At 35.2% G+C, this 23,159-nt stretch overlaps 4 protein-coding genes across 9 annotated transcripts; all 4 read left to right on the forward strand.

Annotated features, from left to right (window-relative positions):
* Window positions 1-3,009: 3,009 nt before the first annotated feature.
* LOC125196578 (endoglucanase 25) lies at window positions 3,010-6,583 on the forward strand. Its single transcript, XM_048095150.1, has 6 exons — window positions 3,010-3,581; window positions 4,025-4,335; window positions 4,562-5,014; window positions 5,343-5,478; window positions 5,576-5,748; window positions 5,839-6,583. Exons 1-6 carry the CDS (start codon window positions 3,212-3,214, stop codon window positions 6,238-6,240), a joined length of 1,845 nt encoding a protein of 614 aa, XP_047951107.1. The 5' UTR covers window positions 3,010-3,211; the 3' UTR covers window positions 6,241-6,583.
* Window positions 6,584-6,700: 117 nt separating this feature from the next.
* LOC125196579 (phenylacetaldehyde reductase) lies at window positions 6,701-10,192 on the forward strand. 5 transcript variants are annotated; one of them, XM_048095155.1, is made up of 5 exons: window positions 6,702-7,359; window positions 8,306-8,530; window positions 8,616-8,655; window positions 9,225-9,262; window positions 9,691-9,726. In XM_048095155.1, exons 1-5 carry the CDS (start codon window positions 6,880-6,882, stop codon window positions 9,709-9,711), a joined length of 804 nt encoding a protein of 267 aa, XP_047951112.1. In that variant the 5' UTR covers window positions 6,702-6,879; the 3' UTR covers window positions 9,712-9,726. The 5 variants fall into 5 exon arrangements, with proteins under 5 accessions (XP_047951110.1, XP_047951112.1, XP_047951109.1 ...); XM_048095153.1 differs by having other exon boundaries at window positions 6,701-7,359; window positions 9,225-9,862; XM_048095152.1 differs by having other exon boundaries at window positions 6,708-7,359; window positions 8,306-8,655; window positions 9,691-9,764.
* Window positions 10,193-10,716: 524 nt separating this feature from the next.
* Window positions 10,717-11,737, forward strand: LOC125196580 (START domain-containing protein 10). Its single transcript, XM_048095156.1, has 4 exons — window positions 10,717-10,929; window positions 11,007-11,165; window positions 11,251-11,397; window positions 11,515-11,737. Exons 1-4 carry the CDS (start codon window positions 10,717-10,719, stop codon window positions 11,638-11,640), a joined length of 645 nt encoding a protein of 214 aa, XP_047951113.1. The 3' UTR covers window positions 11,641-11,737.
* A 2,390-nt stretch (window positions 11,738-14,127) lies between these two features.
* LOC125196306 (uncharacterized protein YacP) lies at window positions 14,128-18,663 on the forward strand. Of its 2 annotated transcripts, XM_048094762.1 has the most exons (10): window positions 14,130-14,501; window positions 14,617-14,688; window positions 14,771-14,895; window positions 14,985-15,145; window positions 15,919-15,988; window positions 16,285-16,339; window positions 16,762-16,845; window positions 17,446-17,484; window positions 17,603-17,649; window positions 18,395-18,663. In XM_048094762.1, the coding sequence occupies exons 1-10, from the start codon at window positions 14,382-14,384 to the stop codon at window positions 18,501-18,503; spliced, it is 882 nt and encodes a 293-aa protein (XP_047950719.1). In that variant the 5' UTR covers window positions 14,130-14,381; the 3' UTR covers window positions 18,504-18,663. The 2 variants fall into 2 exon arrangements, with proteins under 2 accessions (XP_047950720.1, XP_047950719.1); XM_048094763.1 differs by lacking the exon at window positions 16,762-16,845 and having other exon boundaries at window positions 14,128-14,501.
* The last annotated feature ends 4,496 nt before the right edge of the window (window positions 18,664-23,159 follow it).

Below are 23,159 nucleotides of genomic sequence, written 5' to 3' on the forward strand. Positions count from 1 at the left end.
CACACACATGTACATTTATATAGCAAATTATATTAATTTGTTAACTAAGCACTAAATTGCCCCTCCATATGTTATAATAAAAAAGTATATTGCCCCATCTAATAAGATAAAATGCAGTCAGAATCCAAAATAATAGAAAAGATGGATAAAATATTTTCCTTTTCCTTAGAGAATAGAACATGCAGAAAAAACCTAAGCATTTATAGCTGTCGACGAACAAAAATTAGAACTTCTCTGAAGAAAAATTTGAATGTTTATATTTTTGCCCCCTCTACTATAATTTTCTGGCTCCGTCCCTGGGTGAGACTAATTCTCCACTAATAATACTTTAATTATTTTTTTATTTATACTTTTCTATTACTTCACCAATTGTGCATTAAAACTCGTACCTAACAAAAAATGCATATTCTTATAGGACAGAAGAATATGATATAGTATTGAGTTGCAAAAAACTCACACATATTGACAATTCAAAAAGATCATCACTGAATGCTCAATATTACTTACTCTATCTATCCCATAAAAATAAAAACACTTTCTTTTTCCGTCAGTCCCATAAAAGTAGCCCATTACCATTTATGAAAAGTTCTCATAAACACATTACTCATATACATCAATTTATTTACAATGTAATACCACTGGCGGATCCAGGGGGGCAGGAGGGGTCGGTCGCCCCTCCCTGGCCGTCCGGAGAGCCTAAACTATCTCTTGAATCGAGCCGAAAATAGCATATTCGCCCCGTCCGAGAGTGTAGAAATATATTTATTTTCAGTAAATGTAAAATGTAGTAGTCCAATGGTTTGGATGTTGGGTTTTTAACAAAGAGGTCTAGGGTTTAACCCTCAACAAGAACATATTTTTTTTTAATTTTTTACTTTTTTATTTTATCAATTCATATTATCAAAATAATACCTTTAAATACTTTATGAAATCTAAACTTTTACTAAGTTACATATACTATATTGTTATATTTATTCTTTAGTTTAAATCATTTTGAATCTTGTGTTAATGTTTTTTTTCATAAAGTACTTATAATTTGATCCATGCATCTTAATTACTCCCTCTGTCCCATATTTATAGTCACATTTAGTTAGGGCACGGGTTTTAAGGAATTGGTGGAGTGTGTAATTAATGAAGTGAGATGGAAGAGTGAGATTGTGGAGTGTGTAATAAATGAAGTGAGATGAAGGAATGTGTAATAAATTAAGTGAGTTAGTTGAAGGTGGGTCCCTTGTTGACTTTTTGGTTTTTAATTTCTTGTTTTGGTTTATTTTTATGTTGATAATGACATTTGGGTGTAATTTTAGTTAATAATGAGGTAAAATTTTATGTCCAAATATGGAAAATTCTAAATGTGATTATAAATGTGAGACGGACTTTTATGGCAAAATGTGACTATAAAACTGGGACGGAGGGAGTATTCTCTATGTAACAAAATAAACATTTTAAATATATTTAAAATCTAAATATTTAGTGCTCTACTTATATCATTTTTGTATATAATTTATACGATAATTTTGAATATATATATATATATATATATATTTACAATAATTTTATATTTTTAAATGAATAAAACATATTTACATGCTAAAGTGTGCTTATATTTTATTAACGAAGCTGATGCTATTTAAATATTAATATAATATTATTTATTTTATTATTAAAAATAATAATAAAATAAATATTTAATATTTAAATATAAATTTCGCTCCCGCTACTTTAGGGGTCTGGATCCGCCACTACGTATACCACTAGAGTCCACAATTAAACACTTATTATAATAATATGAGTTCATTATCCAATAATAGTAGTACTCCACTATGTTAACTATATTTCTCGTCTTTCTCTCATTCTTTATCAATTATGCATTAATTATCGTGCCATCACAAATATCTCTATTTATATAAAATAATTCTATAAAATAAAAAATAAATAAAAGTAGAGACCCTCATGCTTAATTTATCTAGTAAACATCAATTTCATCGTGATTGTCATTAAAGATGCATGATGTCATTTTTAATGTATGAGGATTGGAAATGCGCAAATAACAAACTAGTATATGCATATCACTTATATAAATGCCTCGTGACGTGGCAATCGCTGCATCATTAGTTTTCTGTGGATGAATTAAGTGTTATTTTTAGCTCGAATAGTTATTAGTAGAGTAGTACTTATTTAATTTCCACAATTATTCAATTAAATAAATGATCAATGCAGCCTCATAAGAATCTTTCTCTAATTACAAAGAAAAACTCTTAATCAGAAAGTATAATTACTTGGAGTCGGTGGAACGATGGACTAATCAGTCAAAATAGTTCTATTTTGTGGGGCCCAATTTCTTGTTTATGCAATGACAAATCAGACTTTAGGTGTGGGAAATTTTTGTCGGTGTACAATAGAAGAATGTTTTCTTCCGCCACCTTTTAATTAATCATTTAAAATTTAAAATTTATAATTCATTACTTGTTACTTAGTTCAATCACATAGGTTAGGTAAAAATTGTAGTGGAATGTAAGCAAAGCATCAATTTCTATTTTTCTACACTCCACCTTAAAATAACAATATTTCACCTACAATATTTCACCATATAACGTATAATAATGTTGACATGTCACCTTCCATAAAAGCCACAACCGAAATTGATTTTGGCAAATGGATTTTTAAGTCATTTTTGCAAATTAAAACATATTAATTGCGTTATCAGCCTAAATCCCATTCATTTATTACATAAATTTCATCCACTTATGCAATACTATCAATCTAAATGAGTCATTTGGTATAGTTCATTTTTCATCCATAGCTCACATGAAAAAGGAAATGGAGATCACAATGTAGTTAGGTAGTTGTAGAAGAAGTTATTATGTTTAGCAGTAACATTAATGAATTGAGTATTTTTGAGAATTAGACAGACTGTAGCTTTCATAAAAAAAAATTCCATAACTATCCGGTGCAATAATTATATTAATAATAATATATTTAGACATACAAAAATACAGCAACTTGAGAGAGAGCAAGGCAAACCACTACTTCCTTTATTATCTCTCCTTCGTTCACAGCAGAGAGAGAGAGGGAGAGAGCCACACGCCCATTTCCACACCTCTTTACTTTACTTCACCTACATTTTCTCTTTTACATTACCCGATCCGTGATCAATTGATTTCCAAGATCCAAACCCTACATATCTTGAGCTCTTAATTTGATTTTGAGCATGTACGGCAGGGATCCATGGGGAGGGCCGCTGGAGATAGCGGCGGATTCCGCCACCGACGACGACCGCAGCCGGAACTTGCAGGATTACGACAGGGCGGCGCTGTCGCGGCCGCTCGACGAGACGCAGCAGAGCTGGCTGCTGGGCCCCGGCGAGCAGAAGAAGAAGAAGTATGTGGATCTCGGCTGCATTATCGTTAGTAGGAAGATCTTCGTGTGGACTGTGGGGACTATTTTGGCAGCTGGATTACTGGCTGGATTCATCACCTTGATCGTTAAGACGGTGCCGCGCCACCACCACAAACCGCCGCCGCCGGATAATTACACGCTCGCGCTCAACAAGGCACTCATGTTCTTCAATGCTCAGCGTTGTGAGTATACATGTTTATCTTAATTGCTGCTTTGATTTAGTGTTTATTTTTCTGGATCCGATGAATTTATTTGATGGGAATTGGGGGTGATTTCTCTGATGCATTTGATATATTTAAATATGGATGGGTGGATTCGACGGTTTCTTTTCTTTGTTAAACTTTGAATTACTCAATTACTGTGATTTGATTAATTTGTGAAGGTTATTATTATATTGTAGTTTTCATCTATTGGATTGTGATGGATGAATTGGAGAATTTTTTATAATTTGACCTTTAATCTGAAAGAAGGCTCTATCTTGATACTATTATGCAGCTTTGGTAATAGAAAACTGATAAATGAAATCTTTAAGCTTATACAGTTGAATCTCTGATTTTTAGTTTATTATGTGTAGTATATGATTGATCAACTTATGCAAAGTCTAATTCTTGATGCCCCTATACAGCTGGAAAACTACCAAAGCACAATAACGTATCGTGGAGGGGCAACTCTTGTGTGAATGACGGCAAGTCTGATTCTTCAACTTTGTTTAAAGATCTGTCTGGTGGCTATTATGATGCTGGAGATGCAATTAAGTTCAACTTCCCGCAAGCTTTTGCCATGACAATGCTGAGTTGGAGTGTGATCGAGTACAAGGGAAAATTCGAAGCAGCCGGAGAGCTTAACCATGTCAAAGATATAATCAAGTGGGGAACTGATTATTTTCTCAAGACTTTTAATCACACTGCGGATACTATAGACAGAATCGTGTCACAGGTATAACTCTGGCTATAGAAAACCTATCCCATGAAACTTCACTTGTGTAGTGGTACCATGTTCAGAATTTTTTATTGGCTCTCATTAGCTATGTGCGGAAAGGCACACGAGTTGTTCTTTTGCTTGGATATTGCCTCTCTTTGATAGATATGTTTATTTCACCAGACACATTGATTTTTTGGGGGCTTAAGAAAAGTATTGAGCATCTACAGTTTCTTATTTGCAGGTTGGCCAAGGAGATACAACAGGAGGAACGGAGAATGATCATTATTGTTGGATGCGGCCAGAGGACATTGATTATGAGAGACCTGTTACCGAATGTCACAGTTGCTCAGATCTGGCTGCAGAGATGGCTGCTTCTTTGGCTTCTGCGTCTATAGTTTTCAAGGACAACAAGGCATACTCGCAGAAGCTTGTCCATGGCGCCAAGACTCTTTTTAAGTTTTCCAGGGATCAGCGTGGTAGATATAGCAATGGTAACGAGGCAGAAATGTTCTATAACTCTACGGGTTACTATGATGAGTATGTGTGGGGAGCTGCTTGGCTGTACTATGCCACGGGTAACAATTCGTATCTTCAGCTCGCTACAACTCCTGGTATTGCCAAGCATGCTGGTGCGTTTTGGGGAGGCCCCTACTATGGTGTGCTCAATTGGGACAACAAACTTGCCGGTGCCCAAGTAAGCAATATAAGTGTTTTCTTGTTTTCTCTGACTTGGGATTTGGTTACAACTTCAGATTATTGTTTCCTAGTTTATTACTATAACTCAGACTGATTGATCCAAAAAAAGCACTTCTAAAATGCCAAATTCACTTTTCGTTTCTTCTTGTTTTTTTCTCTCTTTCTTTTTGGTTTATATTTTGGGGTTATGATTTGCAAAAATAATCTGATCAACCATCATCTTGGAAAGGATTGTACCTATTCTGCAATGCCTGCTGTCTGGTTCTACTTGTTGTGCGTGGGATTCTTACTAATCAATGCACAACCATCTTTTGATTTCCTCGCAGGTGCTTCTCAGTCGTCTAAGGTTATTCCTTAGCCCTGGCTATCCATATGAAGAGATCTTGAAAACATTCCACAACCAGACCAGCATATTCATGTGCTCGTTCCTGCCATATTACACGTCATTTAACAGAACGAGAGGTAATAATCTACTTTGCTATAAAGCATCTTGTGCAAATTACATGGTTTATCCCTGTTGGATGTTTTAGTTATTGTTCTGATGATCATATATAAACAGGTGGCCTGATCCAGTTGAATCACGGAAACCCTCAGCCTCTTCAATACGCAGTTAATGCAGCTTTCCTCACTACATTGTTCAGTGACTACATGGAAGCTGCCGATACACCTGGCTGGTATTGTGGACCTCGTTTCTTCTCAACAAAAGTCCTCCGTGAATTTGCAGAAACCCAGGTATGATACACTTCACATATATATGATGAATGCTGTTTCGACTAAAATATTGGTGATTGTTTGACAACCAGTATATATCTCTGCTTCCAGATAAATTACATCCTTGGTAAGAATCCCAGAAAGATGAGCTATGTTGTGGGCTTCGGCAATCACTACCCAAAGCATGTGCACCACAGAGGCGCCTCCATTCCGAAGAACAAGGTTAAGTATAACTGCAAGGGGGGATGGAAATGGAGGGACAGTAAGAAGCCGAACCCTAATGTTCTTGTTGGAGCTATGGTTGCTGGTCCTGACAAACACGACGGTTTCCGTGATGTTCGCTCAAACTACAACTACACAGAGCCAACACTTGCAGGCAATGCCGGCTTAGTTGCAGCCCTTGTTGCTCTATCCGGAGAGAAATCTGTGGGGATCGATAAGAATACGATATTCTCAGCTGTGCCGCCCATGTTTCCAACGCCGCCACCACCACCAGCTCCGTGGAAGCCATAGATCCTACTTCCATCATTTTCTTTCTGCTGTGTGACTGGACTAAACAGATCATTGGTGTTTATGCTAATTTTGGGAAGATCTTCAGATTAAAAGTAAGGAACACAAGTAGCTCAAGATGAGAGTTGGAAGATAGCTGAGGGTTGTGCTGGTTCTTGTGAAAACGGTTCAAATCTGGAAAGAGGAATCCTTGCCAACTCAATTTTACTTGGAAATTTGATGTAGTGTGTATGTATATGTATGTATGAACACCAACATATATTCTTTGAACAGTAGAGTTTGAACATGAACATGTTATAGTAATCTACAGCATATAAAAAAAATCAGATTTCAATATTTTTTTCAATTTATACTCCTAATTATTAAAGTACTCGTAAATAGAGGTGGCAACTGGCAATTATCCAATAGAAAATGAGAAATTAGAATAGGATATGACATCAGCACACGTGCACGGGTAAGAAGGGATTTTTTGATGACTCAGTAAAGATTTCTTGTGTGTCGGAATCTATTTTTTGTTTGCCATCAAATGAATTCAAACAATTTAGGAAATCAAACGTTAGGGATCAAATGATGATACTCATATAGATAATAGATATAGTAGTAGTATGTAACAATCTGTGGGTCGAAACCAATCGTAGTAAAATGGCAGCCGCCAAGGAGCCGGTGTGCGTCACCGGAGCTAACGGCTTCATCGGCTCATGGGTGGTCAAAACCCTCCTCCAACACGGCTACACCACCATCCACCTCTCCATCTTCCCCGCCTCCGACCCTTCCCACCTCTTCTCCCTCCCGGGCGCCGCCGCCGCCACTCTCCTCGTGCACGAGGTCGACCTCCTCGACTCCGCCGCAGTCGACAAGGCCGTGGAGGGCTGCGCGGGAGGCGGGGTCTTCCACGTGGCGTCGCCCTGCTCGCTGGAGGACCCCGTGGACCCGCAGGCGGAGCTGCTCGACCCCGCCCTCAAGGGCACCCTCAACGTCCTCGCCGCCGCCAACAAGTTCCGGGTGCGGCGCGTGGTCCTCACCTCCTCCATCTCCGCCATGGTGCCTAACCCGGCCTGGCCCACCGCCACCCTCGTTGATGAGTCTTGCTGGACTCATCTTGACTATTGCCGCCAACGCCAGGTCTCTCAGTTTTGCATTTACAATATCATTTTCAAAGTGTTATGATTAATTGAGAGTTCTTCAAGTTTGATTTAGTGTTAAATTTTGTTAAGTAACTGGTTTCTTGAAAAAGTGGCACAACTTTATGTGAAACTCTCTATTGTTAATACACTAATGCATTTTAATAGCAGTCCACTAAAGTCATGCTTGGGAATGTATTGCTTTTTATTTTTGTATGCCAAACTTTTGAACAAAGAGAAGTTTAAATGTAATGGTTTAAGTTTGGGTTTTGAGATTAAAGAAGTGCCTGAAAGCTTCTTTTTCCTAACTATGGTCATATTTATGGAGAATTCTTTACTTTACTTTAAAGATGAGAGATATAGTTAGATGTATGTGGCAGTCATACTCATGGGAGTGGGGCTTGTACAAGTATGTGAGTGACCATTTCACTTTCGTCTTCAGACAACAGTAGTTGTCGACACCAGGATGCCTCAGTTACCTGGTTTCCAGCTAAAACATGATACAAGTGGGGTATATGTTCTTTGTATAACATGGAGTTAGTTATCAGTGATAGGTATGGTATGGGAAAAGTAGTTTGAGTAATGGATAAAGCAGGACTAGTCTATACGTATAGTGGTCCTCAACCAGTTCGTAAAGAGGTGCTGCTGAGTCAGTGGCTTGAAAGATTATCCATGCCGCCAAACGAACCATAATATCCTAGTTCTCGTTTTTCATAGGATGAGAAACTGTGATGTTGACGCAAACCTGTAAGCTCGTGGGTCATTTAACATAACAGTTAAAGAAGATAAATGAAATTTTTTCCTGAACAAAGATGTTATTAATACAAGATACAAGTGCAAATAAACTAGTAAATGATCCTAATATAACTGATTTGATGTGCAATACTTTAAAATCTAGTTGTGAAATTTGAGTTGTAATACAAAATGCTCTATTGTGTACTTGACAGAAATGGTATCCGGTATCAAAAACTCTAGCCGAGAAAGCTGCATGGGATTTTGCAAAGGAAAATGGTGTGGATGTTGTAGCAATAAATCCCGCTACATGTCTTGGCCAACTTTTGCAACCGGGACTGAATGCTAGCTGTGCAGTCTTGTTGCAGCTACTGCAGGGGTCGAAAGATACGCAGGAGTATCACTGGTTGGGCGCTGTGCATGTCAAAGATGTAGCTAAGGCACAATTATTGCTGTTTGAAACTCCTACTGCTTCGGGTAGATACCTTTGCACCAACGGCATTTATCAATTTGGTGATTTTGCAGAGAAAGTTGCAAGCCTCTTTCCTGAATTTCCAGTTCACAGGTCTGTAAACTCATTCCTTTAAACCCGAGTTTTGCAATCTACACATAGAGATTTCCTTGCTATATGTATCTGTGTTTGCTTGAGTATGTTGCTGGTTGATATAGAAAGTAAGTACTACTACTTCAGATTTATGGTGTAAAATTTACTTTTCCCAAATTACTCGGAGGTCCAAGCTGATGGCCTCGGATTTGATAAAAACAGTAAAATCTTTGAATACAAACTGCATACTTTAATAGGAGGTTTCCCTCATGTAATTAGAGTATCTGTTATAATGAATAATTATTTGCTGCTTAGATGAAAACATGTTGGAAAAAAAATAATCTCAATTCAACTGTTTCCAGTTCTTAAAATTGTAGTTTTTGATCTTTTAGATGTACATATTTAATTCTAGAAGGCAGGAGATTTGAAGAAATGCTTCTGAACTTTGTTGTGTTAGCCATGATCAATGCTGAAAAGTAGAAAAAAATAGAAGATTAACTAAGTCGATGATAGCCATGGCATTCAAAACTTCTGTTGTTTCGGAAAACGTTCATCAGTAGGGTCACAATCTTTTTTCTGTGGACCTGCAGTTTCAAAATATATATGCCTTTCCAGCCCATTGGGACAGGTGCTATCTTCTTCCTTTTTCGATTTCACAGGAAATAATTAAATTTCCAATGTCCGAACTGAATCGCTAGAACTATAGCCTTCTGCAAGCAACTTCAATCTAGCTAAGAATTAGAGCCCCTATAGACTATAAGAAACCAATGATCTCTTTACTTTAAAAAAAGATTCTTGAATCTGTACTTTGATCTCAAAAAGTTCGAGAACTTTATCGAATTATGCAGTCCTAAATAATTTTTTCCCACCCTTTTAGTTACTTTGCCAAACTTCAAAATGTGCAAATATCATCTGTGTTTGGTTTTGAATTATTGCTATTCTTGTAATGATATGGTGATCAATCAAGGTCTCTAATAATGTAACATAAAGGTGTGCACTATATGCTTTTTTCGATGATTTTCCTCTTTCCCGAGACGTGTTTTATTTTGGGCTCAGTCACAAGAGGAAAAGACATAGCAACCATCATTTGTATGTCTCAATTGAGATCAAGATAGGAAGGGGCCAGAAGGGGTAGGGATCTTATCATGTTGGGAATCTCAATATAGTCCTTGCACTATTATTTGATTTTGTCACTGTTTCACATTTTAAATATGGAGGTATCTTTTTTAAGTTGTTGTTTTGTCTAATTAATTGATCCTTTTAATGCATAAATGTGCAGATTTGAGGGCGAAACGCAACCGGGGCTGGTGGCTTGCAAGGACGCTGCGAAGAAATTGATCGATTTAGGATTAAATTTTAGTCCGGTCGAAGATGCTGTGAGGGAGACAGTGCTGAGTCTTAAAGCAAAAGGTTTGCTGGGGCAGGAAAAGCCATCATCTTGAGTCATTGTTGAAGTTAGTGAAAGTTGAGCACCTTTTCATTGTTTATTTGGTGTGATTATGAACCACAATAAATCAATTTTCTTTATCAAGGAGAATATAACTAGACTTTATCTCCATTATCTCTCTGTCTCCCTTATTGTATAGATCCAAAACTGTGGCAAACTTGATCCAATTCACACTGCAATCATATTTTAATATGCAAGGTTACTGTCCACATTAATGAATGACTAGAACAGAGAATGTAGGGCTGAATTAGATGCAAAAAAAAGTACTTTAATAGTAGTAGTAATATTTTGTTTGTGGTGATGTCACCCCTAACCAGGCAAGGTTAGGTAAAATATGAATGTGGTCTGAAATCTATGAGCCTGGCTTGTAGTTGATGCTTAAAAACAAATAGGGAGAGATTGTTAAAAATGATTAAGAAGGGAAGATGAAGCACATGGACTGCTGTTGGCTTTTATTAGTGCAGTTTTAATCATGGAGCTGCCTCTGGCATTCCATGTGCTTCTATCTTCTCACCCCACTTCACATTATTTTTCACTAACTTATGTCCTAACACCAATCCCCCTCTCTCTCTAAAGACATGTATATATTAAATCAATCTCGTTGCCCACATATCACTCTCAACTCCCCCGGAAACATGTTCCACGCGAGCGAGAACTGCATACAGGAGCTGCTCTCGGCCTCTGACTCGGTGAACGATGGGTGGAAGGTGGTGGGAGTGGATGGCAACGGGGTCGAGATCTCCAAGCGCAGATCGGGATCGCTCCACACCTTCCGCAGCCGCTGGGTGATCCACTCGGTCTCGCCCCAGCAGTTCATCACGGTCGCTAATGCAATCGATGCTGCCAAGGTCTGAATCATTCCTACATCCATTCCATTCCTCGTTCCGTTGCATGACTGATTAATTAATGTTTCGATTTTTGGCAGGAGTGGGATGGGGATTTAGTGCAAGGGAAGTACATTAAAGACCTTGAAGAAAACTTGAGCATTGTGTGGTTGAGGTATGGAGAGAGATCGAAGCCGTTGTTTAGAAACCGAGAGTTCATCGTGTACGAGCGACGCGAAACCATGGACGATGGCACTCTGGTAAAATTCGAAATCATAGTAATAATTAAAGTTGATAGTTATATGGAAAAAGGAGATGAATTTGGAATTGGAATTGGAATTGCAGGTTGTCGCAGTGGCGTCTCTACCTAAAGAGATAGCAGCTGGACTACAACCAAAGCAAAACAACTCCATAAGAGGGCTGTTGCTGCAGTCTGGATGGGTTGTTGAGAAGCTACAAAATGATTCTTGCATTGTCACTTACATAGCTCAAGTAAGACTCTTTTTTATTTATTTTCAATACTTCAATAATGTTACAAATTATATGAAAATTAAAGCTCAAATTTGTTGTTTTGCATACATTAATATATGGGTTTGGTGTGATGTGCAGTTGGATCCTGCAGGGTGGCTGCCAAAATGCTTTGTGAATAGATTAAATACAAAATTGGTGATGATAATTGAAAACCTTAAAAAGCAGGTGGTGGCATGTCCCACTAGAGGGAGAGGGCCTACATGAGTATTACTTTTATGTAAACCAATCCAAATACAGAGATTAAAGTTAATTATCTTAATTATCATACACTCAGATATTGATGAATCCAAGTTATGATTAACCTACTATATTCATCATTATCTCCATTACTCATTGTTATTATTCTTTATCTTGGATTTTTGCTTAGCTACTACTACTATTTAGTATAACTTTCGGATATTCTAACTCCAAAATGATGCCAGATGCGATGACAAACTTTTAGCCACCATAATAAATATGACTACACATATACATTCATGTCGATTATTTTATTTAAATTGAATTATGACAAATTGAAATAATAATTATATAGTATGTTCAAATAAGTTGTCAATATGATAAACTATGACCTCCCAAAAAAAAAAAACAAATATACACTTTTATATATAATGCATAAAAGTAATCAACGATGACCTAAGATCATAAATTCAAATTGTAAAAATGTTCCAATGCAAATAAAAGTGAATTACAATTAAATATCAAGTAATTTAAATATCATTTCCTATATTCAGAAGTAATTTTGAATGTACTATGTATATATGAATTACTTTTGCAGGTATCTCAAAGATAATTTAAAATGTTAGATGAAATTACACATTACTTGTCTATGCGACAATAAACATACGACGTGTAATACGCAGAAGTATGAGTGTATTTAATTTTTGCCTCATCATTTGAGGTGTTTACTCGATTTTATACCACCATTTAATGCGTTTTGTCGATTTTGTCCAATCGTTTAGGACGTTTACTCGATTTTTTACCATAAAAAATTAAAATTAAAAGAAGTTTCATACTCCCTCGATTTTTTAAAAATAACAAATATTTTCATTTTGGGTTGTTCCTTAAAAATGAAAACTTTAAAATCTTTCTATTTTAGGACATGGACCCCACACTTCGCTAATTCTACTTTCATAATTTTTTCACTTCCTCTCTTTTACTTTACTCATTTTTCTTTTTCTTTCTCTTACTTTACCAATTTTTCTCACTTGCTTTACCAATTGTGTATTAAAATCCGTGTCGTTTCAAATGATTCTATTTTTTGAATACGGAGGGAGTAAAAAAAAAGTTGTCGTGTCTAATAAATTATTGACATTATAGAGTTTTGATAACATTTATTTATTATTTTGGAGAAGAGTTTTGAGAGTAACATTTATTAGTCTCTTGTAACTAGACCTGCTCAAGATTTATCGAACCGATGGTTAAAATCGAAATCGCAACCGCTGGTTATGGTTCTGAACCGAAACTGTGTGAATTTACTCGAACCAAAACCGTTGATTTTTAAACCATAGTTTAGTTCAGGTTCAAAAATTTTCGAACCGAAACCGTGTCGGAACCTCTGGTTTCGGACGATTGCAAACCGAAACCACGAAAAACAGCCGGAAAACCGTGAAACCAAGTCGGAACAGCAAAAAATCGGCGGTTCAGAACCGTAAAAAATCGCTGCAAAACCGCCGGTTCGGAACCAAAACCGAAACCGGCAGTTTGGAACCAGAACCGTAATTGCGAAACACCCCCGCGGTTCGTTCCGGTTTGGCAAATTCCAAAACTGGAACCGGCAGTTCCGATCGTAACCGCCGATTCCAGAACCGTGAACATCTCTCCTTGTAACTGAGCCTTGCTTTAAAATATAATGCATTAACTAATGATGAGAAAGCCATGTAAACATTCTAAACGATGGGACATAAACGAATATTTGTCTCAAAAAATGACGTAAAATCAAGTAAGCATACACTTTAACAAATTACACATCAGATTCATAAAAAAGAACGTTCATATTTTCACCCATCGAGATTTTTCTTTGCATAACGCAAAATACTAGTACTACACTAAACTGTTCAAATAAAAAAAGTATGGACTCAAAGCTTCGTCGTCTATATGCTAAAACTTGCGAGTACTTTCAACTATGCAATGGACTTATACAGAATCGTAACACTCAAGCATATTACTCTTATAAAAACCAGTCAATGGATTCATTTGTAGCCATGAATTTCGCTTTGATTTGCATATAACATTAACGATTGTGATAAAATCGAGTAAGACGCCATAACTTATGTGGTAAAAATTAAGTAACTACATTATTACACATCGAATGTCCGCATGGATAATTAACTACTTCCTCCGTCCCAAAAAAGTTGAGTTGTATTCCTTTTTAGTCCGTCCCAAAAAAAAGTTGAGTCATTTTATTTTTTAACAAAAACAAAACATCTAATATTTTTTTTATTTCATCAATTACTTTACTCTCTTTTATCTTTTCTACTTTTTTCATCTTTCCTATTTATTTAATATAAATTCTTAATTTTTATGTCTAAAAGTTTTATCTCAACTTTTATGGGACATTGAATGTCCACATGGATAATTAATGTGTAATTTTACCTTTCACGTCGGTATTTTGATCGCTAGTTTTTTGGGGGATATATTTAATTCCGAAAATTGATTTGGGCAACTAGGAGTACTAAAAAGCGACTCCCTATCCCTTTGCGTTTTAGTCAGAAACATGAGTACGCAGTTAGTATAAGTTTGTATTGTTTATGTTTGTGGCGGATTGTGCACCACGGCCTCAGCCTCAGCCTCAGCAATCCACAACTCCATCCGCAGCGGAAGGTGTAATCGCTAAGCAGTGAAAAGTTCGTATTTTTCTGACATGATCACTCAATCATGATGGAGATGAATAACTCTGCGTAAATGGAACACAAAAACAAGAGTATTGCTAATATATCTGCAGTCCCATGAACCCTATAGCACCACCCACTTCATCATCAACATCTCTGCCTTTATATAGATTCCGCTGTTATTCATCCAATATTGTGGCCAAGAAGGGTAAGGCATCACAAACACCTTCCCCTCAGGTATAATTTTTAATGCACAAGCTCTTGATTTCATTTTTACTTTTTAGGTCAATTTGATTTATTGTGGAAGAGATTTGGGTTTATAATTGAGTTAAGGTTCTGTTTCTTTTCATAGGGTTCAGAGCCAACCCCTCCAAGAATTACATCCAATGTGAAGCAGAATTTGCAGTTCATAAAATTATGGAAGGTTAAAATTTTGGCTTGAAAATTTGGGGGTTTTGCATATATTCTCTACTGTTAGATATTAATTGTTTGATCAAAGATTTTAGGAGTTCCAAAAGAGAAGTTCAAGTACTCCCAAGCCGGCGACTAGTTACCGGAGGAAGAGAGTCGAGAAGGATGTAATGCCGGAAGATACAGAGCTTTATCGTGATCCTACTTTGAGCTTATATTAGTAATGCTCGGCACCATAAGTTTTTATTAGTATCTGAATTCCAGTTGAGTTAAAAACAAAACTTATAGGGCTATTAATATCTTCAACAGCACAAATCAGGGTCTAGAGACTGCAATACCGGTCTTGCTCGTTGATGGTTATAATGTATGTGGCTATTGGGCCAAGTTGAAAAAGCATTTCATGAATGGTAGACTTGACATTGCTCGACAAAAGCTTGTAGATGAACTGGTAACGTTTAGTTCGTTGAGAGGTTTGTGCTTTACATTATTTCTTGCCTATGGTAGTTTAGTTTGAACTCTGACTTAATTACTCTACCAATTTTTAAATAACACAAGCCCAAGTTGAAGGAGTTTGTTGAAGGAATTACATGCATTGTGCTTGTATCTGGAGAATGATTAAAACTTATGTTAAAATTGAACTAAGAACAATTTCCAATGCCCTGAACAGCTCTTCTCTTGTACTAGATGAGTAGATGCATAACATTTACTTGTTGTAGCAATTTCTATTCTCTGCCATTCACTCACCACATTGGCCAATTTGTAATAAAATTTTGCTGATCTACATTTGTTATCATTTGCAATGGAGCTATTTATAATAGGGCAGCTGAGCAATTTGTCTGCCTTGTACTTGTTCCACTTCTATCTGATCATGAAATCTATGTTCTCTTTTCAAGACAGTATATCATGTACTCTTTTAGATGGGAGGTGAAGAATATAGTTTAATGGTAAAATTCGGTGAAAGCAAACTGGAGTGCTGTTGTGACCCAATCCTATCTCTGGATAGTTATTGCTGCCTAAGGAGTTTTATTTATCTAGCTAACTTGGAGCTATGTCCGTGACTTGCAAGTCATAGTAGCACATTCAGTATCTCTGGTGTTTTGATAGTAATAATGATTAATGAAAGATTTTGCCATGTTTTATGCGCTGGTTTAGCATATTATAAACTACTACTACTATTTTAGTTATCTTAAATTAGGCTATAGTATTTTAAGAATGCTTATGTAATGTACTATTTCATCTACAGAGGTGAAAGTGGTGGTTGTGTTTGATGCTATGATGTCTGGCCAGTCAACACATAGAGAAAATTTTGCTGGGTACTATTTTCTGTGACCCTATTTTTCATGAGATCATAATTTTATTCATCTATAAACATCACGTGTCTGCTTGCTTAGTTTAGTGATTTGCTTAGTAGATGATTTCAACTGAGTCGCTGAGAATTCTTTGTTCACGGTAGAAATATTTTTATCCTTAATGAAAACACAACCTTCTTTCTTATGGCTGTTCTTTGACTGATTTAATTCTAAATATAAAATACGATTCCGTCTCTTGATGACATCACTTAATAATTTTTCTTACTGTTTTGTTGATTTCATTTTAATGTTTGTTGCAGAATTGATATAGTATTCTCTGCTGAAACCTGCGCAGATATATGGATTGAGAAAGAGGTCAGTAAAGTAGTTGATGTATTATACTCAGCTTCTAACTTCTGGATTGTGAGTGCATTACTATGAAACCTGAGACAAGTAAAAATAGTTAATTATCAATGAAATAAAGAAGTTACATCTCTCGATGATGCCGGTAACTGCAGCTGCTTCATCTTTTTCAAAACTGTTTATTGAATGTAAACTTGCCTTATTATGTTATAATCCAATTTCTTTACCTATTTTGTTTTTCACCCAATGCTATGCTTTGCATTTGAAAAATCACTCAGAGGCTGTTTTATTTTCCCCATTTGTACTGAACTTTGATTGTTTAAGCCTTCAAGTATGATATATTCATTTGGTGCTAAAAGTTTTGTAATTGTGTTATGTTTGACAGCTTCTAATTTTCCTACTTCTTTCTTCCTTTTACAAATACCTATGATCAGGTTGTAGCTTTAAGGGATGATGGCTGTCCAAAAGTTTGGGTTGCAACTTCTGATCATTGTGTCCAAAATGGAGCTCATGGAGCAGTATGCAGTCCTTTAATATTTTGAATTTCATTGACTTCTAATAAGTATATAAATGATTTATAATCATTGCTAAAAAGAATGAGACCATCATCATTATGTTTTTATAGTCAAATAGCGAATAGGCCATTGCTGTTAATTGAGGATTAATGTCTCACGTCGGCTGTTATAACTTGCATACTGCCAGATCCTTCTTTAATGTTCCATTTGTGTTAGACAATCCCTAACTGTTTTTAAGTAAATCTACTCGGTCCACACTCTATTATCTTTTGGAGCATGCTTTTTAGAGGGAAAAAGAACCTTAACAATGTTTTTTTAGGAAGTATTGTTGCTTGTACAATCTCTCTTCAATAATAACCAAAGTGTTTCGGCCTTCATCTGAATATAAGTCCATCTGCAGCGCATGGTTGTCCAACTAGATGAAGGCTCTTGCTCATGTCATTTAGTAAAAATTTAAGTCCAACAGTCGCATTCTTGCTTTTGTCAATTGAAAAGAATTAACAACACTGCATGTATCTGATAGCGGACCATTTTATGGATTATTGGTCTGCACATTTTTGCTAGATAATTAATAGACTCTCCTTCTGCGACCATTCCTTGCAGGGTGCATTTGTGTGGAGTTCGAAGGCATTGGTCACCGAGGTAAAGTGCTTTTAACTAAACAGTGCTACCAATTGTATACTTTCAAAGCCTTGCCTATTTTATTTTATCATTTGTACAATATTTCCTCCCAGTTTCTGATGCTATGATAGCAATACAGATCAAAGCTTCTCACAAGGAACTAGAGGAGATGCTGATAGAACATAGGTATGCTCTAGACCTCTGAACTTATTTTGCTTTGCTTTTTCCTATTGTTTATTTGTTTATTTTAAATGGATAAATAATAAACAAAACTTGCTGAAGTCCTCGTCATGGTCGACTCGAACACGAGACCTTTGGCCTCGGGTATTAACCACTCTACCACTAGTCCACACATTGTTTTTATTTAAGAGTGTCTGGCATGCGACTAGTGGAGATAATAACAAGCAACTAAGGATAAAATTGAGTAAAAATTAAACTAATAAATGGCGCATCTTTTCTCCCTGTTAATTTCCAGCCATGTGCTGCCGATAAATAACCTCATCTCTATGAAGAGTTCAGTTTTCATGATTGATAATAGTATTTAGTATTTTTATCCTCATTACAAGGATCCCTTCAACCTTCCCCTTTCAATTGGATGAAAATCAAACAAATTTGCACAAATTAAAGAAACCATCAATAATCTTGGTAGATGTTGAGAAACTTTATTTTTGAAGTGCTCCTAAACCACTTATAAGCAACAACCAGTTTACAAATATATCCCTACTATGGTTTGTTATACAGAGTATCTAAACTCTTACTCTTCCAATTTCATCTCTAACTAAGATATTATCTCTCACTCACATGTATCTGTCTAGATTTATAAGCTTAATGATTTAAATACTTGGACAATTTATAAGTCTTTGAAACATGTTATAAGCTCTCGGTCCGTCATGTTTGTGGGAAGCCAGTTATGCAGTTTCTGTTTGTGCAGATCGACATCGATGCAGGGTAAATTGTTGAAGCACAATCTTGATTCAGAAGTGGTGGATGCTCTCAAAGATCTCAGAGATAAGCTGTCTGAAAATGCATCGTCTCGCTGAGTTCATTTCTCATAGTGCTTTAAGGATGAATTTTTCTATTTGTCTAATCTTAAGAGGCAGCTCTTACTTAGGTCATCCAACATTTTATATTTTTTTAATCTCTTCAAACATTGAGTATTGTTATGGGTGCATTTGTAAATGGACTTGTTTTTTGCTCTCATTAAACTGTGCAGTTGAATTTGTCCAAATGTTAGTTTCATGGGTGAATATTACTACTCCCCATACCCTAACAAAAATTAGAGATTTTGGGAATGAAAAAGTTTTAATGCAAAATTTGCAGAGTATAAAATAAAGAAAAAAAAGTAGTTAAATTAATGTTAGTAAATAATAGAACTCATATCATTAGTGGTATAATGTTTGATGAAAAAAATAAAAAAACCTTAAAAGAAAGAGAAAAAATAGTTGAATTAATCTGATTTGCCTCTATTCCTAGAAATGTGCTTATAGTAATTGCGAATTTTGTAGATGAAACGTTGACGTTATTTTGCACCCGTTTTTTTTTTTTTTTAATTAATTTCATAATTTTACAGACTTTGTTGTCAATTTCATTTGAGATTACAAATATTGTTGCTTAATTAGTCAGAGAAGTTGTTGTCTAGTCAAGATTGGGACGACTCTAGACTAGAAGGGGTTGGAAAGTTCGTCGTTTTTATTTGTATATTAATATCAGTGATCCGAACAACAATCATAGCATGCATGGCTGCCCAGGCTTTTTATATTATTTTATAGATTTCAAGATATAAATTTTTAATAATTAGCCCAATTTTAAATAAAACAATTACATAATATTTGAATATTAATTATAATTGTTAATTTATAGTAGTGGCCATGACGTGACTATATGGAGTATATGTAACAAGCTGAGGAACAATCAGATTAAATTCATGTCTGACAGTCAGAGGGTCAACGTTGATATTGAATGAATGATGTTTAATGTAAACTAACTACCACACGCTTAATAACTCATAACGGTGGAATTGGTAGCGTTTATTCCCTTTCACAAACCTCTTTATCCAATCTACTACTTGTCCCATGAAGTTGTCCACTAGCACCATCAATGGCAGCATATGCACTATAACATGGAATTTTGTAATTGTAGCATACAGTGAAATAATGGGCATCGTGAACCTTTTTCTTGACTCCTTGTTTTTAAAAACTTCATTAAATTCAGTTTTTGCAGCAATGGCACAGTACAGTAACCTCGGCCTAATTCTTCAGAATTGAGTTCACTTTCATTCTGTATCTTGTCATCCATACCAATAACGGGCTTCTTTTCTTTTTCTGTCTAACCTTAGTAATTTCATTTTATAGACACACCATCGCATACTTCTTTTAAATCATGAAACATGATAAATTCAGTTGTAACATTTTCTTCCCCATTCGGTTTTTTGGTTCAACGCAAAGACAAAGAGTCAAGACATTAATGTTGACTACTTTTAATGAGAAAAGACATACATATATACACCAATAATTAGCATAAATACAATAATAAATCAACGGTGGTGTTGGTACAAATAAATGTGGTGGGTTACCATGTAAAATTGGCCCATACATAAGTAATAGTACTCTTTTTCTCTTTATCTTTTTTTGTTCTTTCTTTTATTGTAAAATCATATATATTGATCAATCAAAACTATTTCTAGAGCACGCCCTTCTTTTTTCGAGTTCATTGTAGAAATAGTACACAGAATTGACATTTACCTTAGTGCCCATCCTTCCATTACTAGCTACTCCTACTATTAATTGTTACCCATGAATCCATGATGTCTTAACTCTTTTAGTTATTATTGTTCAAATAATATTAGCATTAATTCAAATAAAATTATACGTGGGATATAAATAGCAATATGTCAAAATAACAATAGTTATACCCGAATTTGGAAGGATTGTGTTATCGTAACTATTTTTATGTGAACTAAAATGCTTACATTAAACGATACATAAGTATGACATTCATAAATCATAATGAAATTAAATGCAACTGCCGTGTTTTTACTGTTACTTATTTGTTTGTGATTTAGATATCTAACAATCAGTCAAGATATAAGCTACTGAGACCAATCAAATCGAATGTATAAAAAATAATTCGGGCTCCACGCAATTTATGAAAAAATATAACTTTGACCAAACTTTGACCAAAAATTAAATGCACCAAAATATCAAACCTCTAAAATTAATTGATTGGTTACTTGGATAAGGTGCCCTTATTGGAAAGTAATTTGAAGTCGCAATAAATTCGGATATACGAAGAAAGAATGAGACTGGCAAGCTTACAAATCACACCAGTGAGCAGTGTGAACTGAATTCACCAGAATTCCTCCATTTTTTATACATATTTGAAGGTTTCTAAACTATTTTTGATATACAAAAATGGGATGATCGAGAATGTAGTAGTGATTCCCACTCACATGACTTATTTTATAGTAATTTAATGTCCATTCACGAATCAATACAATTTTTCAACATAATGAATTTTTGTTTTGGAAAAATATAATCTCCTATAGTTAATAATAGTTGTATGGGTGTAATACACATGTATAAAACATTTCCTAGCTTCAAAATAAACACAGAATTGCCACACTGTTCATACTCGCTCTGGTGGTTTAGAAATGAATATATTTATCAAAGATAAAACATGTTGAAATATCATGAAAGAGATACAAATTAAGCATATGCAAGATCAAGATTGCAATTGTTTGCAAAGATATTATTTTGCCTCAATCGGTGATCGATATTCATTAGAGAAAACCCTAATTGATTAGAGCTGCGCAAAAACAAAACTCGTTTTGATTTTGTTTTGAAGAGGAGAGGGTCATAATCAGCCTATCTAGAAGATCTTCTCATAATATAGTTCCTGCTGGTTCTGATACAAACTTAAACCCAATAATGATTTTTCTACCCCATTTTCGGGTTCTGAATCCGTCACTGCTTGTGGTACTAGTAGGGTGCCGAGGACACTAGCCAGTGTGTATGAACCACATTGAGCAGCCTATCCTAGGATTTTGCCAAGGCTTGGACCTCCCTAATTAACTATTACTTGCTTCTGAGCTATAACAGTGCACCATCTACTTGAAAATTAGTACTACTATTTACATTCCTACTATTCTCAAGAAGTGAGATTTGTGTAAAGGAGTACACTTTAACAAAAGATCGAGTGAACTTTTACTATAACCAATTTATCACTATTTTGTTTCAAAAGATAGGGTTCATCCTTAATAACTCAAATGAGCATTGATTTGTCCACTGACTGTGGAGTACTTGAATTTTGAATGATATGGGTCGAGAGTGTTCATTGAGTCCGAGAAATCGCATAGCTCAATAAATACAAAGAAATATAGGGTATGTTGATCGATTAAAGATACATTACAAAAAAAAGAACGACTTAAGGGCACTTTTTATTCAATTAACAATGCTAATTTGTGTTTCTATGGACACACTTTTGCTTAAGAAGTTGTAGTAAAATTTAGGGACATAAACGAAAGTGTCTTAGAAAAGCAAAAGATTAAGATGACATTAACAAATTTGTCCTCAAATTCGATACTTATAATACTCTCTGATCATCAGTACTAGTAAATGATGAGTTAAAAGTACAAAATTAGTATCTAGTGAATGCATATTTGTTGTAGCTTATGAAAGTAAATAGCATCAGAGGTCTCTAAACAAAGATTTAATTTTGTAAATAGCTTATGAAAGTAATAACCTCAAGGTACTTATTCTTGGACTTCAAATTAAGTAGAAGAGATAAAAGAGAGTAAAATATGGACTTCAAATTAAGTAGAAGAGATAAAAGAGAGAAAAATATGAGAACGAATAAAGTAAGAATGATTAGATGTTTTATTTTTTAGTACTAAAAAGGAAATGATTCAACTTAGTCAGGATATCCCAGAAAAGAAACTCAACATATTTGGGAAAAGGGAGCACGTTTTTCAATTTTGGTCCATCAAACAAATTTAGTTCCTATCTATTTATAGTAGGTTTATCTTTCTAATGAGATTGTTAAATTTTCATTAACAATATTTGAACCATTTTCTTTTCACTCTCATATTTTCATAGTTTTGTATTACAATTTATGTAACTGCTTAATATTCCCTCCGTCCGCCATTAGGAGTTCCGGTTACTATTGCGTACTCGTTTATAAAAATGACCATAAATAGTTAAAGCGGATAAATAGTAAAGTAAGAGACAAAATAATGTTGAGAAGACTTTACTATTTCTCCACTTTAACTACATATTTATTATCATTTTTATAAAATCAGTGCGCAAAAGTGATCGTGACTCCTAATGGCGGACGGAGGGAGTATCTATTTATATGTAATTACATGGAGTACATGTTATGCAATTATGTGACAAATTAATGTTTTACATATTTGGTTCAGATCAATAAAATACAAGGAATATATGAAGTTGTACCTCGAGTAGTACAAGGAACATTGGTATAGAGGAGATACATGAGATATTTGGAGTTCAAGACGAAATGATTACCTAGAGTTGTGGGTTGATTACTCGTACTAACAATTGGAGTACAAATTTTATAGTAGTAATTGCTTTACTAATATTTATTGACAGATTTTCTCTTAATTAAGGCTGAAACTGTATATTTGAGAAGAAATATGTTAAAAAGTGAAAACAATACTTCAAACGAAATAAAGTATTATC

The sequence above is a fragment of the Salvia hispanica genome, chromosome 6 (genome assembly GCF_023119035.1).
Source record: "Salvia hispanica cultivar TCC Black 2014 chromosome 6, UniMelb_Shisp_WGS_1.0, whole genome shotgun sequence".
NCBI lineage: Eukaryota > Viridiplantae > Streptophyta > Magnoliopsida > Lamiales > Lamiaceae > Salvia > Salvia hispanica.